This window comes from Muscardinus avellanarius, assembly GCF_963383645.1.
Source record: "Muscardinus avellanarius genome assembly, chromosome: 2".
Lineage (NCBI taxonomy): Eukaryota > Metazoa > Chordata > Mammalia > Rodentia > Gliridae > Muscardinus > Muscardinus avellanarius.
Genome location: NC_137787.1, coordinates 187,256,762 through 187,272,836, shown reverse-complemented (window position 1 = coordinate 187,272,836; position 16,075 = coordinate 187,256,762). Strand labels below are relative to the sequence as shown.

Genomic DNA, 16,075 nt, shown 5'->3' with positions numbered 1-16,075 from the left:
GAATTTTGAGACATTAAAACAAAATGAAAGCTGCAAGCCACTCACTAGTTTTCAAAATGCACTGTGAAGTTTATTGGTGAGAAAAGGCTCTTGACTAGAAGCAAAAACATTTTAAGTGGTTTGCTCAGCTCAACCATGTGATCTATGTCCTTCAGGTTCCACATGTGTTTAGGGCACGGCTGCAGAAGAAGGCGGTCTGTGCTTGGCTGCTGTAGACAGCTGTGGTCAGGGTGCTTCCCACGAGGAATGAAGATGCTTCCCTTCACAGGAGCATATCGTAGACCCTTGAATGCTTAAAAGGTTCCAAGATTCTTCAAGGCAAAAACAAAAACCTTTCTAGAATAAAGGTAGTACTTTTAGGTTTTAAATGCAGCATTGATAATTCCATATAGTCAATGTTCTTGATTTAGTAACACTCATTTTTTTAGGGCAAAAATCATCTAGTATATGAAGACTGAGTAGTACATTTGTTAAATAGTTACCTTCTTAAAAAGTAAGAGGACGGTATCTCAGGAGGAGACGCCATCTTACTAAATGAAATGATAGTGGGTACATAATGCTGACCAGGTTCGCCAGTCTGTACTGTGTGTTAGGCAGAGTACCTATCAGCACTCAGAAACTGTCCTTCGACATTGCTTGAAACTGGGAATCATATAACAACCACTGCTATTATGATCTGGACCTATTTTACATATTACTTTACGTTAATCTGTTCTATTTAATTTCAAACAAAAGAGCCCCTGGGTTTGTAATTAAATTCAAGTGGTTTTTTCAGTATTCTTCTATAGGTATTGAGCAAAATATATTTTAACATTGATCCAGTCTACACCTAGACATATGGTCTACCATGCCCATGTGAAGGCAGGTTTCCTAAAAGATGGATCTGTCCCCTCTCAAGGACAGTCATCATGTTGATGCTGGCGCAGGAGTAAGCACGGGGAAGTGACTGAACTGACCAAAAGCTAACCATAATTGTCTCTAAGAACAATAAACCCCACCTGTTTATATTCGCTTTAAAAAGACTGAAACACAAACCACTTTGAAGATGACAGCTCCTCCTTACAGGTACTGTGCCAGACTATCCAGGGAAGACTCTCTGCGCCCCAGTGTCCAGACACAGAACACACGAGCACTGGCACAGGTGAGCACTTCCCACTCATAAAATGAGTATGAGCTACCTTGTCAAAAATAGAACCGTTCCTCACCTCCCCACCCTCGCAAGCCCATCGGCCTATCTAACGTGGATAAATCGAACAGATTTTTTTTCCTATTAAAAGAACTCTTTGGTCATGGACAAAATGAAAGATCTGAAAATTTTCTCAATAGGATCCCAGAACAAGATTTCTTTGTTTTTACTCTTTAAAAAATTAAGGAAGAAGAGCCAAAAATAAGTTGGTTTAATTGAAGTGAAATTTAAATCTAAACGGTCCTCCTGAGCTGAAGGGATTGAACCCTTGCCATGAGTTCCAGCTTCTGTGGAAAGGGTTGCCACCGCCTCCTTGCTGGCTCTCTGCATCCAGGGGGTCTTCTCCATCATCAAACTTCTTCCTCATTTCTAGATAAAAAATGAGCAGATTAAGACCCAGGTGTGTTAGAGATGGGGGCAGGAAACTATTTTCAGTTGTCACACAGTTGTGTCTGATACTTAAATCCACACTCTCCCAGTCCCACCAGAAAAAACAGACGAGATTAAATGCCAATGACAGGAAGGTGAAATTCAGGCCCCCTAATTCTCACCTCAGGGAGCTATACAGGAATTTTTTGGAGAAAACAAACACAAAGAGGTGTCCAAAAGTCACACTCTCTAGATTAAATACAGATATGTCCCCACCCTAAGACCCTAAGCACAGCCTGTCTGGCAGCTCCCTTGGTCCTCTTCCCCAAGCATGCAAGGGGCACTTGAGCCTCACTGTTCCACCTGAATACACTCGGTGCCTCAGACGTGAGGGCAGGCCAGGTGCTCCAGAGGCTGACTGCCCTCCCATCTGAGAATGGTGCTCAACCACCATGCCTCAGCCCCACGCCAAGAGACCACGGCGAGGACTGAGCGGGCCTTTAGAAAAAGACAGTTCATCCTGAGAAGAAACGGGAGGTAGAGAAAGGGACCTGCAGTTCTCTTCCCAGTGGACAGTCTCAGCTCCACTTCCCTGAGACACAGCTGAGTTCCCTTCCTAAGAAACACACCACAGGGCCCCACGTCACACAGGGGCCTCGGAGCCCTGCCACTCATGGGCCATTGTGGGCACTGGACAGCTGCTACAGGACAGAACAGACAGTATGTTTTCCTACTGGTGAAGTGCATTTCTGTCTCTACCAAGAACAAAGCATAAGTAGGCCTTAAAGATTTGCAAAGCGGAAGAGTTGGCTTGCTCTGCTTGAGGTCGCCTCGGTTCTTGCCTGTCTTGCGCTCACCTCCCAGGTCACACATAGTAAAAGAGCACACTCCCGTGCACGCACTCATCTGATTGGGTGCGGCGCAGCCGGCCCGGCCAGCTGTCTGCTCTCCTCCCACCATTTCCTCGCTGTGCTCCTGCAGGTTTCTTGGAATTCATCCTTGAGCCAAAAAATAATGCGCTATGCTCAGTGTTCTCATATCACAGGTTCAAAAACCTGAGGCTTCGAAAGTTGTAGTGACCTGTTCAAGTAGAAAATCCCCCAAGTCTGCCCTTCCGAGTCCACATTTCACCATCTTTCCACTGCCACGTGTATCTGGTCTCCAGAGTGGAATGGAGCAGATACAGAGGAACTTGCGGACCGCGGTGCTGAGCGCCATTCTCGGCCCTCACGGTCCACACTCCACCCTCTCCTGACTCTGCTAACAAGCCACCAATACACTCTTCCGTGTACGGAAAAGATGTCAAAGGCGAGCCTACCCGGATCAGAAAGGACTTCTTTGGCAGCTGCTATGTCAATGAACTTCTTCTCCGCCTTTTTCTTTTCTTCTTCATTTTGGAAGTTATCAGGGTGCCACTGTAGTGCTAATTTTCGGTATGCTTTAATGATTTCTTGCTTTTTGGCATTTCTGAGGGGTAATAAGATTAACAAGCATTAGTTAAAAATTGTCCTACCGCCATAAAAATGAAAAGATCTGGCTTAAGATCCCACTGACAACTGGATTCTCCTAACAGTCCCAATGGTGGCATACGCTGCAGATTTGACATGTGGTGCCGGGTGGCCACGAGGGCCAGCCAGGCTTCCCCAGACACTTGTTCACTGGGAATGGAGACTGGTCCTTTCAGACCTTGCACTTTCCCTTTCTGAAGTTCAGTTCCCCTTCTGAATCACCAGGCTACCATGAATCCATTCTTTTTTGGCATTAGAAAGATACTCTGACTCTTTGAACTCTTTGCTTTGGGATTAATTTACTTAATATTGTAACAAAGTTTTGGACTTTGGATTGAAAGTTCACTGGATCAGGGAAGGTGATTTTTAGAAAAGCACATCTTTATTTTTAGGCTTAGAGGGTTTTGGGGGTTTTTTGTCTTGTCTTTATCCCCCTCCCCCTCCTATTCTCACCAAAAGAAAGCTCACTCCTTAATCATTCCTAAAAATCTAGGTATGAACCTATTCATGCCACAGCCTTTGTCACCAACTTTTAATTATTATTGCATTAATGGTCTCTTATCAAAGAAGTTTGCCTGTAACATATTCAAAGTAGCTTTATGTTGTTAAACATTTTTAGAATAACATATGACTAAAATGAAAATCAGAGAAAGAAAAGGCAATGAATAGCTTTAAATCAATCGATTAGATAGAGCAATACAAATTTTAAAATTAAAATTCACCTTTTTACTCCCAAGATTTTATAATAATCTCGTTTCTGTGACTGCTTCAGCAGTCTCTGTGCTTTCTCTAGACCTTCCCGAATCTGCTGGTCATTTTCATTATGTTCCTGAGCAGCTTCGTAATCTTGAATAGCTGTCAAAATGTGTTTAAGACAATGGCGTTAAGGGGAATTGTAATACACTGCCATTACAAATCTTGCCAAATGATTGGAGTCCTCGTGCCCAGCCCCTTCACCCTTTTACCATTCCTTCCTGCTAAAAGCCTAACTTGCAAAAAACATAATTAATGCTGAAGTTAGGAAGCTCACTGCCTCCACTGAATAAAATTCTCTGTTGATGCTTTACTTGTCCACATTATCTACGCATGCCTCCTTCCGAGCATCTCAAGATCTTGACTTTATATTATACAGAGCAATGTTAACCACCACTAACACTAAAGCAACTACTGTAAAGGAAAGTAAGACCCTGGCAGAGAAGATGTGCATTGTCACTAGAGTTGCACACTCAAGCACAAGGCTAGGACAGCAGCGGCCGTACCCATCAGCAGACAGGACAGCCACAGGGTTCGACACAGACGAACAAGCCTCATCTTTGTCAAAACACAGTCCTGATATGAAAAGTCTGATGATAATCCACAGTACATCTTTTAGAGTATTTTAGATGTTAAAAGAGTATCTGAGCCAGGCGTGGTGGCGCACACTTGTAATCACCCCGCTTGGGAGGCGGAGACAGGAGGATCGCACAGGTTCAAAGCCCCTCACTTGTTTAAGAAACCCTGTTTCCAAATAAAAACATAAAAAATAGGTCTGGGAGTGTAGCCCGGAGAAGGGTTTCCAGGAACCCCAGTACCACCAAAAAAAAAAAAAGAGTATCTGAACCGGGCGTGATGGTGCATGCTTCCAATCCTAGTCCTTGGGAAGCTGAGACAGGAGGATCGCACAGGTTCGAAGCCAGCCTCAGCTACTTAGTGAAGCTCTCAGCAACTTAGTGAGACCCTGTTTCCAAATAAAATATAAAACAGATCTGGGAGTATAGTTCAGAGGTAGAAAATCCCCTGGGCTCCACCTTCAGTACAACAATTTTTTTTTTAATTTTAAAAATTTAAAAATAAAAAATAGAGCCGGGCGTGGTGGCGCACGCTTGTAATCCCCGCGCTTGGAAGGCGGAGACAGGAGGATCGCGCAGGTTCGAAGCCAGCCGCGCTGGCGTAAGAGACCCTGTTTCAAAAATATAAAATAGGTCTGGGAGCGTAGCCTGGAGGTAGAAGGGCTTCCAGGAACCCCAGTACCACAAAAAAATAAATAAATAAATAAATAAATAAATAAATAAATAAATAATAGAAAGTAGGGCAGGGAGTGTAGCTCAGAGGTCAAATACCCCTGAGTGATATCCCCAGACCCACACACACACACAAAAAAAAAAAGTTAAATGGAATCATGATAAAAAAAATAATCCCAAGAAGTGAGAACCACAATCTAAATTCATATTGCAGGAGGGCCTAATTGCTTTGATTTTTCACCAAAAAAACATTGGCCAAGGTTTTTCACCCTGGCAGAAGTTGCCATAAGGCACGTCAGGCTGGCCTGCAGGAAGACAAAGGAGAAGGGCCAGGCCCTTGCCTGGTCTATAAAGCAGCTGGCCGCAGACCCATCCCCAGGGCCCAGGTGCAGCTTTAAAGAGTAGGTGGCAGGTGTGTGTGCAGAGTGGGTGCCCAATGTGGCTGCGGGGTCAGGAAGGGAAGTGGGGCAGAGCTCAAGGGCTCTAGAACCTCTACAGACCTGAGGCAAGACAGCCGTCCGCAGGATGGCAAAATGCAGCTCCCGCGGCAGCTGGGCGGGTGTCCTAGGACCATCCCACCCGCCGAGCTGCCCTGAGCTCCCCGCTATGCACACAGGACTGGTACGACACTCTCCTCTCCAGCCAACACACTCCTGTAAGTCTCACAGCCGTCTTCCTTCAGAAGAGCCACGTCTGACCACTCTCACTACTCCCACACTTACCACTGGGATGCGATGCTTTCCCTCCTTCTTAATGGTACAAAAGAAACAGCGCCACCAGCCCACAGCCTGTTCTTGCCAAAGGTTTACTGGCACACAGCCAGGCCTATTCACTCACAAAGGAGTAACAGAAACCACATGGCATGCAGAACCAGTACGATTTACTATCGACTTTTATTATTTTCTATTTTGTCTGTACGAAGGACTGAACCCAGGGGCATTCTACCTCTGAACTAAACCCCAGCCTCATTTTACTTTTTATGGTGAAATGGTACAAATTGCCTAGGCTGTCCTCGAACCCACAAGGACAGCCTGTCTCAGCCTCCCAAGTACTGGAATTACAAGCATGCGCTACCACATCAGGCTTACTACCTAGCCCTTTACAGAAAACATTTGCCAACTTTTGCTCTAGAAAAGAGTTAACTATATCCCTTCATTCAGAAAATATGAGTGTGTTCAAAATGTGCCAGGAATGCCGGGCGTGGTGGCGCACGCTTGTAATCCCCGCACTTGGGAGGCAGAGACAGGAGGATCGCGCAGGTTCGGAGCCAGCCACGCGCGCTGGCTTACGAGACCCTGTTTCCAAATAAAAATGTAAAAATAGGTCTAGGAGTGTAGCCCAGAGGTAGAAGGGCTTCCAGGAACCCCAGTACCAACAACAACAACAAAAAAGTGCCAGGAATGCATCAGTCAATAAAATACACAGGGGGTACTCCCCTAGTGCAACAGGTTCTAGCAAATATAACTAACTGCTTATCTCATGAGGATATCGGAGTAATCCCTGTATTTACCAACATTTAGTTTTGCTTCAGTGTCAGTTTATTCCTCTCAAAAACTCCTTCAAAACAGCCTCCTTCAAAACAGCCTCCTTCAAAACAGCTAAGGAGCTGGGCGTGGTGGCGCACGCTTGTAATCCCAGCATTCCGGAGGCTGAGACCAGAGGATTGCGATTCACAACCAGCCTCAGCTACTTAGTGAGGCCCTCCGCAACTTAGTGAGACTCTGTTTCAAAATAAAGAATAAAAAATAGGGCAGGGGGTGTAGCTTGAAGGTCGAATGCCCCTGGGTTCCATCCCCAGACCCACAAAACAAAAAGCCTTCCTACGGTCCAAAGAGTTCCTGTTCATGTTTCATGAGTTCAAAGGCATCCTCAAGAAATGGCCTGTACATCCTTTGTGCTGACTCCCAGATTAAAAAAGCTCAATGTTCCACTATCCACGAACCCATGGATTCTTAATTCATTTTAAGTTGATGGCTTTAAAGCAGGTAAAATTCGTAAACGTGGATATGGAAAGAAAGCCTTCGCCAAGGACACCATGATCGAGCCTGCTAGGCAACGTTATTGCTCATTTACTAAATTCTGTCTCTCCACTTTTTCTCTTTCTCTCTGTTGAGTTAATTTCCATACTTGTGACTCAAACAACAATTTTACTCTTGTAAAAGCATAAGACAAAGAATAAATTCATATTTAAAAGAATTTTTAGGAAAAAGAATTCAAAGGCAGATGTAGTGTTAACCATCTTTTTCTTCAATAATTAACTTGAAGCTGGCCTTTTTTCTGCTAGCTAAGTGCTTTCAATTTTTCTGTAGCTTCTCTAACTTCACCATTATAACTGAGGGTTTATATACTTATGACAAAAGTGCCTTTGATCAAGAGATTCAAAACTAGACTGTAAAATCCTAGCAAAAACCATCTCTTCAAGGGGACAAATGAGTACAAAAGTGAAAAGAAATAAGCCAGAAGGGTCTTCATGTGCCCAGCTGAAGCACTGTTATGAATACTAAGACCTGCTTTTGACTGGGTATACTTCAAACTCCCCTCAAGCCAGAAGGTCTGACTACAGAATGTTCCTCCAATAATGGTAACCAGAGTCATCATCACTCCCTGAAAAGTGCTTAAGAGAAAGATTCTTTGCAAATTGGGAAAAACAGGAAAAGACTGAGTGACTAGTCTGCCTTAAAAAAAAATACCACAAAACAAGTTTTACCATTCAGATCTTTCTATAACAGAAAACTACTGTTGTTTATTTAAAATACTTAACCTGACTTGAAACAAAATCTTTGCAATAACTGTCTAAAAGACTCAATTTTTAAAAAAGATCTGAATTAAATGTTCACAATATACTGTCACACAAAAAAGTTGCAAAACAATACATATAATTCTGTTTTTTTAATGTGTATGTACTACTCTATATACCTTAGTTATCTTCAGAGAACAGGGCACTGTCTTTATTAAGGTCTTTCTAACATCCAGCAGGAATCTCTCTTACTACTTCAACTTGAACTGAAGTAAACAGCTACCCAAACAGCTACTAAATAGTCTGAAGGTAACAGAGGACCAACCTCAGTTACCTAGGCCCTCCACAACCTGGTGAGACCCGTTTCAAAATAAAGAACAAAAAATAGGACTGGAGGTTTGGCTAGGAGGTAAAAAGCTCTTGGGTTCAATCCCCAGAACTACATAATAAAATAAAATGCCACTGACCATGTACTGATTTTTTTTTTTTGCGGGTCTGGGAATGGAACCCAGGTGCATTTTACTTCCAAGTTACACACCCAGCCCTATTTTTTTATCCTTTATTTTGAAACAGGGTCTCACTGAGTTGCAAAGGGCCTCACTAAGTAGTAGCTGAGGCTGTCCCTGAACCGCGATCCTCCTGTCTCAGCCTCCCAATGCTGGGATTACAGGCGTGCGCCACCATGCCTGGCTTGTACTGATTTCATATCATTAACCTTTAGATATGACGAACCAAATTCCTAGAGATTTACCTTCATCATACATCTCTTCTATTAAGTAGGCCTCTGCTCGATCCTTCAGAGCATTCACATTGTGGGGCTCCATTTGCAGAACTTCAGAACATACTCTAATGGCTTCAACGGGCTTCTCATCCTAAAAGTCAATGTGAGAAAAGTCATGCTTGTTATTCTACATATGAATTGTTTGCATTTCTGAGAACAAGTCAACAACTGTTACCTTAGAAAAGCAATGACAAATCCTTTCTTTTGAACGAACTGTATATTCGACAATGCTGGGCTCTGTTTTCATGACAGATTCATATTTGCTGGTTGCGTCTGTGTATCTATTAAATGAGCAAACTGTAATGAGTAAAAATGAAATTCTATGTCCAGAACTACAGAAAGAGCCCTCTGCTTCACTACGCGTTCCTTTCCAATTCAACAGAATAAGCACCTGCCTCCAAATATACTCAACCTCACTGATCTAGAGTAGCATGGAAGACACAATCCAGAGGCAGGAGAAAAACATCTGGCCACAGGAGAGACTCACAGGAAAATCTAAGTGTGCCGACAGTACCAATGAAACCCAAAGGTGAAGTTCTCTACAGAACAAAGATCATGATTTTGAAACTTACTCCTACAGTCTGACATACACCAAGCACTTTCAACAAAACAAATGTCCTTTCATTTCTGGGTTACTACATATTTTCACAAAAATAAGAGTCTATTATATGCCATTTTATTAATAAATATCAATTTTTATAACTAAGTACAATGTAGTTCCTTAGAGAGGGAACCTGCTTAAATTCCTCACTTTTCAAGATTTCTAAGAGTCATGTTATATACTAAGTTACTCTTTTCAAGTAAGGCAAACTAAAAGATAAATTATATGATGTTATGGAACATTATTTCCAAAACACAGCAATCTACATTTCCAGGCTGAATTAAACACACACACAGGTTTAAATACAACATTCAAAAGAAAGGCTATTTCTGGAAGAGTGAGATAGCTGTACTTTTCCCAATTCCTCCAGCTAAGTCAAAGTAGAAACCCTAGAAAGGATATGATTGTTCTAAGACTCTTAACAAGATGAGAGAAAGCAGACTAGAAAGACATGGCTTGAAACCAACACAAGGGATGGCAGGGATAGACACCGTCTTACCTCCCATCTCTGATGAGCTCTTCAGCCGACTCAATCAGCTTATTAAGTTTCTTTACTTGTTTATAGTGTGCAAAGCACCTTTTATGATCCTGATCAAGTTTAAGACATTCTCGAACTTCACTGCTCATGTAATTAAAAAAGAAAAATATTCTAGTCAAAATAGTGAGTAATTTTCCATATTGAGTACAGAAATCATAATAAAAGTATTTACTTGTAACAATTGAAATGTACTTAATAATTTACTATATACTTTTTTTTTTTTGGTGGTGGTACTGGGGTTTCTGGAAACCCTTCTACCTCTGGGCTACACTCCCAGGCACCTATTTTTTACAGTTTTATTTGGAAACAGGGTCTCTTAAGCCAGTGAGGCTGGCTTTGAATCTGTGTGATCCTCCTGTCTCCGCCTCCCAAGTGTGGGGATTACAAGCGTGCGCCACCACACCCAGCTTACTATACACTTTTATATATGAAACTTAGATATTAAAAGCCATTTTGTAAGCCGAGCGTGGTGGCACACACTCATAATCCCAGCATTTGGGAAGCTGAGACTGGAGGATCACAGTTCACGGACAGCCTCGGCTACTTAGTGAGGCCCTCTGCAACTTAGAGAGATCCTGTTTCAAAATAAAGAATTAAAAAATAGGGCACGGGGTATAGCTCAGAGGTTGAATGCCCCTGGGTTCCATCCCAAAACCTGCAAAAAAAAAAAAATAACACTTTGTTTTTAAAATAAAATACCCCCCCCCATTTACATGTGTGCGTGTGTGCGTGCGTGCGTGCGTGTGTGTGTGTGTGTGTGTGTGTGTGTGTGTTATTAGGGATTGAACCTAGGGGTGTTCTACCTCTGAGCTACACCTCAACATTATTGTTTTATTTTGCAACAGGGTCTCACTAAGTTGCTGAGGTTATCCTGGAACCTGCAATCTTCCTGTCTCGGCCTCCCGAATACTGGGATTATAGGCGTACACAACCATACCCAGCTCATTTATTTTAGTAAGCATATTTCATGAAAATAAGCTATGTGAAACTAGAGTAACTTAATATAAAACATAGAGTATAAAAGGCCATTTTATTAATTTACTATTCAAATGTTAAAGAAGATGAAGGTGTCATCTGACTGCCAAAGATAAAGAATGACCAGATTTGGACGTCCCCAGAACCGACCTGAGGGACAGCTCGTGGTCTCCTAGCTGGTAGTACAGAAGGCTGATTTTGTAAAACGCCTCAGTATTATCGTTCTTCAGTTTTGACGCAGCTTTTAAGTCACTGATTGCCTTCCTAGGTTCCCCTTCTTTTACAAAACATTCAGCTCGAAGTTCCCGTAGTTCTGCATCCCAAACACAAACCTTGAGAAACAAAAGAACTAGGCTTTAAGAAACAATATAGTACGCACATTCATTCTTGTAATCCACATATTTTATCTCTGTATTTGTACATGTAAAATGTCTTTAATGTGATGACTTCTAGCTTATAAACAGTATTTAAAAATCTAAAAGAGCCGGGCATGGTGGTGCACGCTTGTGATCCCTGTGCTTGGGAGGCTGAGACAGGAGGATCACACAGGTTCTAAGGCAGTCTCAGCTAATTAGTGAGGCTCTCAGCAACTTAGTGAGACCTTATTTCCAAATAAAATATAAAACAGGTCTAAGAGTATAGCCCAGAGGAGGAAAAGCCCCTGGGTTCCACCCCCAGTACCAAAAAATAAAAAAATAAAAAAATTTTAAAAAAAATTAAAAATAAAACAAAAATCTAATAGAATTTAAATGTGAGAATTTCTCCAAGGACATCTTAAATTCTAATTGGGAAAAGGATATAAGTAATAAGGCCCCTTTCTTTCCTCCCTTAATTATATAACTAGAAAACTTTGAATATAATACAGCCCTTACTATTAAAGGGTTGTTGCCAGTAAAGCATATTTGAAGAGAATAGTCAGAATTCTTTTCCTTAATCAACAACTATAATCTCTAGTCCAAAAATGAAAATCTAGCAAAATGTTTATTCTACTGATAACTAAATGAAACTCCCTTTTGTAAAATGTCACCTAGACATTAAATCATCTTAACCAAGAAAGGAGAGAAAAATGTGAGAAAGCTTAGTTAAGTCGAAGCCTCACCATTCCTATTTTATCAGAAGGCCATCATTTTTATTAAACACACTAGTATTCTTCAAAATATAAATTCAGAAGCTCAACTGTGTATGGTGGTGCACATCTGTTATCCTAGTACTTGGGAGACTGAGACAGGAGTAACAAGTTTAAGACAGCTTCAGCAGCTTAGTGAGATGCTGTTTTCAAATAAAACAGGTCTGGGAGTGGGGCCCAGAGGTAGAAAGCCCCTGGGTTCTTTGGGGGGAACACCACAAAGAAAAAAAACCCAAAAGCTCACCAAATATGAGCGATACTCCATTTTTAATACTTCTTAGAGCTGCTATAAATTGTGCCAAATTATTATATTCATGAAGAAATCAAAATCAACATTATACATAAATAAAATATCATGGACAATGAGCTAAGTCAAATGAGCTAGTCTAAACAAGGTAAAAAAGTATAGCTTAATAGCTTTTTTTTCCTTTTATTTTTGGCAGTACTGGGGATGGAACGCAGGGGCACTATACCTCCAAGCTACACCCCCAGCCCTATTTTTTAGTCTTTTTATTTTTTAAACAGGGCCTTGCTAAGTAGCTGAGACTGTCCATGAACCACAATCTTCCTGTCTCAGTCTCCCAAATGCTGGGATGACAAGCATGCGCCACCGCACCTGGCTTAATAGCTTATTAATGAAGTATTAACAAAAATTTAGTAAAATGTGAATGGGCCACATCACATGTTTTCCTCTACAAAGTTCTCATAAATGCCCATTCTATATACATCACAAATTTACTGCCAAGATTAAATGAAACTATACACCAAAGTGCTATGAAAATGCTAAACAAATAGGAATTAGAACTGTTGCCATTTAAAACTTAAAACTGCCTTCTGAAATCATTTAGTATAGGCTAATCTTTGTTTTTTTTTTTTGTTTGTTTGTTTTGCTTTTGGTACTGGAATTGAACTCAGGGGCATTCTAGCCAAGCTATAGGCTGGCTGTGAACGTGGATCCTCCAGTCTTCTCAGTCTCCCAAGTACTAGGATTATAGATGTATGCCACCGTGCCAGTCTATCGTCAAGTCCTTCTAAGGCAGGAAGCTCTGGTCTAGTGTCCTACCTAGAGCCCTCTGGATCACCTCTGCCTTCTTCACTACAGACTTCTCTCTGTAAACACTCCTCCTTCTTTCCACACATCATTTTTCCTTTCTCTTCAACCAACTCTCATCTTTTACCCCATTATCAACCTCTAGAGTTCTTTTCCTTGAAAACTGCAAAATCAAACAGAAACAGCAAAGCAAGCAGTGTATAAATGTATAACTCTCTCTCTTACTCCATGGCACATTTAGAACATTTACTGAGAACTTCAGTTGCAAATTGTGTTCTATTCAAACATTATTTTTCACTTAAAAGCTAAAAGCTCAAGATCAATCTGATTTTATCCTAAGTTTTTGTGGTTATATCATGTTAAAGTGTATAAATATGCCCTGTAGTAGAAAGCAGAATTAGCTTGTCAGCTGTGGTACCTAGGAAGCTCACCTCTAAAATCTTATCAAGGAAGGTTATAGCAGCAGTGTAGTCTGCGCTGTCAAAGGCGTCCAGTGCAAGAGACCGTAAGCGCTGCATCTCGTCAGACTTCGTGAGCTGAGACTGGGCTTCCTTTTCTTCATTTTCACTTGGATTAGATTTGAGCTGTAAGAACAATAACAACAAATTACACTAAGCAGAATTTGCATTTTTTACTTTAGTTTCTGTGGCACTGGGAATTGAACTCAGAGGTGCTCTACTTCTGAGATGCATCCCAGCCCTTTTTAATTTTTATTTTGAAACAGTCTTGGCTAAACTGCCACACAATAGCCACAAACCTGTGATCTTCCTGTCTCATCCTCCCAGGCAGTGGGATTACAGGCATGCACAGCCACACCTCGCTATGGTTCTTAATTCCTTAAATCCAGCACCCACAATACAGACAAAGATTTGGCCATTCCAAAAACCCGGGAGCAGACCCAATTCCTAGCCCTACAAACTGTGGGGTAACAGAAGCACCTTGCTTCAAGATGCTAAATTTGGATAATTTGTTACATAGCCACAGGAAACTAATACAGCAATAACACAGGGTGGAAGTGGCTGGGCTATGAATATTTCCAAGCAGATTTCTATACTACTGTTTTAAAATAAAATCTAAGCCAGGTGTGGTGGCGCACGCTTGTAATCCCAGCTTTTGGGAGGCTGAGACAGGAGGATCCAGGTTCATGGACAGCCTTAGCTACTTAGTGAGGCCCTCTGCAACTGAGACCCTATTTCAAGAAAAAGAATAAAAAATAGGACTAGAGGTGTAGCTCGGAGGCAGAATGCCCCTGAGTTCCATCCCCAGTACTGCAAAAAATAAGTAAAATAAAATCTAAGTGAAATAATTAACCCAAGTCACTTATGATTTAATCTTTCATCTATGTGTTATCTATATTTTCTTTGACAATAAAAGGAAAATAATAGTATTCACACCTGTGGAATAGTCACTGAAAGGTTAAAAAGATATTCTAAACACACACCAAGTATTCCGATAGCTGCTAAAGAAATCTCAGACTTCTCTTGTGGCCTTTAACGGATGCTAGGGATTTAGGGACTGAACCCAGGGCTTTACACATGCTCAACCCTTTTGTGATTTGTCAATAATGAGAACAGGCTGAAAAAGACCTGAGACTTTCTTCAGAAAGAAGCTCATTTCCCTGTACGGTGCACACTGGCCAACTTAAACTGGGTACTCTCTATTAAGGTTCCAGCAATTAATAAGCTATTAAGCCAGGTGTGGTGGCGCACGCTTGTAATCCCAGCATTTGGGAGATTGAGACAGGAAGATCCTGGTTCACAGACAGTCTCAGCTATTTGGCGAGGCCCTGTTTAAAAAATACAAAGACTAAAAACTAGGGCTGGGGGTGTGGCTTGGAGGTATAGTACCCCCGGCTGCCAGCTGATCAGACCACATCCGAATAAGGCAAAGGCAGAGCGGTGGGTGACCAATGAAGCTGCTCCTGCCCCCACCTCCATTCTGTCTATAAAGTAAATCGCAGACCACAGTAGAGCCCAGCTCGCTCAACCTTTTCTGGTTCTGAGTACTGTCCAATTCATGAATCCTTCTTTACTAAAATAAACTCTGCTATATTTAAATGGCTGCAAGTTTTTCTTATAATACACCTAGCTACAGTAATCAAGAGAACATAGGAACGGCAGAGACAGAAACAGAGTCTAAGATAGACCCACACAAGTACAGTCAACTGATCATTGTAAAAGTGGCAAAAGCAATTCAATAAAGGAAATAAAAACTTCAAATACAGAAGGAAAGCAACGGGACATCCAAAGGCAAAACAAACCAAACTCAACTTTAACCTCTCATATTATATAAATCCTAATTCAAAATAGATCTTGGACATAAGTGAAAAATAAAAAAGCATTAACACAAAGGAGAAAAGCTTTAGAACTTAGAGCTTAACTAGTTCTTAGAAATGACACCAAAAGCACAGTATACAGAAGTGTGTATGGGGGCGTCAACAAATTAGACTTTATCAGCTAAGCTTGTGGCACATGCCTGTATTTCCAGTTCTTGGGAAGTTGAGACCGGAGATCAAAGATTTGAAACCAATCTCAGCAACTTAGCGAGACCCTGTTCCAAAATACAAAATAAAATAGGGTCGAGTATGATACAACTCAAAGGTAGAATACTCCTGGGTTCAATCCCCAGTATCAGAAAAATTTTTTAAATTAAGGGCTAGGAGTATGGCTCAGAGGCAGAATGCCCCTTGATTCAATCCCCAGTACTCTATCCAAAAAAGTTAGATTTCATCAAAATTAAAGACTTTTGTTCTATATATTAAAAAATGTGAAGATAAAAAAATGAGCTAGAAACTAAAATATTTTCAAGCCATATCTCTGACAAAGTACCTATAATACCTAACACAATATTAATGAAAAAAATCCAATTAGAAGACGGGCAAACCACATGAACAGATATTTCACTGAAAAGGACTTAAAGATGTCAAGTGAGTACATTAAAATATGTTCAACATCACTGACCATTAAGGAAATGCAATCAAAACCATAAGTGATTATATTACACAAATGTCATAATGGTCAAAATTTAAAAAACAACAACAATGCCAAACACTGAAGCAAAGATGCAAAGACGTAAAGCCAGGCATGTGGCACGCGTGTGATCCCAGTACTTGGGAGGCTGAGGTAGGAAGATCGCGGTGTGCGGCCAGCCTCAGCTATTAGTGAGGCCCTTTGCTACTCAGTGAGACCCTGTTTCAAAATAAA

The 16,075-nt window shown here is 41.3% G+C and overlaps 1 protein-coding gene across 1 annotated transcript in view; it reads right to left on the bottom strand.

Moving 5' to 3' along the window:
• Window positions 1-1,397: 1,397 nt before the first annotated feature.
• DNAJC3 (DnaJ heat shock protein family (Hsp40) member C3) overlaps window positions 1,398-16,075 on the bottom strand; it is a gene marked incomplete at both ends in the record, with an annotated part of 50,010 nt that continues 35,332 nt past the window's right edge. The window contains 8 exons of the mRNA XM_080690347.1: window positions 1,398-1,555; window positions 2,874-3,022; window positions 3,786-3,918; window positions 8,552-8,672; window positions 8,757-8,862; window positions 9,682-9,801; window positions 10,846-11,027; window positions 13,304-13,456. Coding sequence (XP_080546473.1) covers window positions 1,398-1,555; window positions 2,874-3,022; window positions 3,786-3,918; window positions 8,552-8,672; window positions 8,757-8,862; window positions 9,682-9,801; window positions 10,846-11,027; window positions 13,304-13,456 — 1,122 coding nt within the window. The remainder of the gene's footprint in view (window positions 1,556-2,873; window positions 3,023-3,785; window positions 3,919-8,551; window positions 8,673-8,756; window positions 8,863-9,681; window positions 9,802-10,845; window positions 11,028-13,303; window positions 13,457-16,075) is intronic.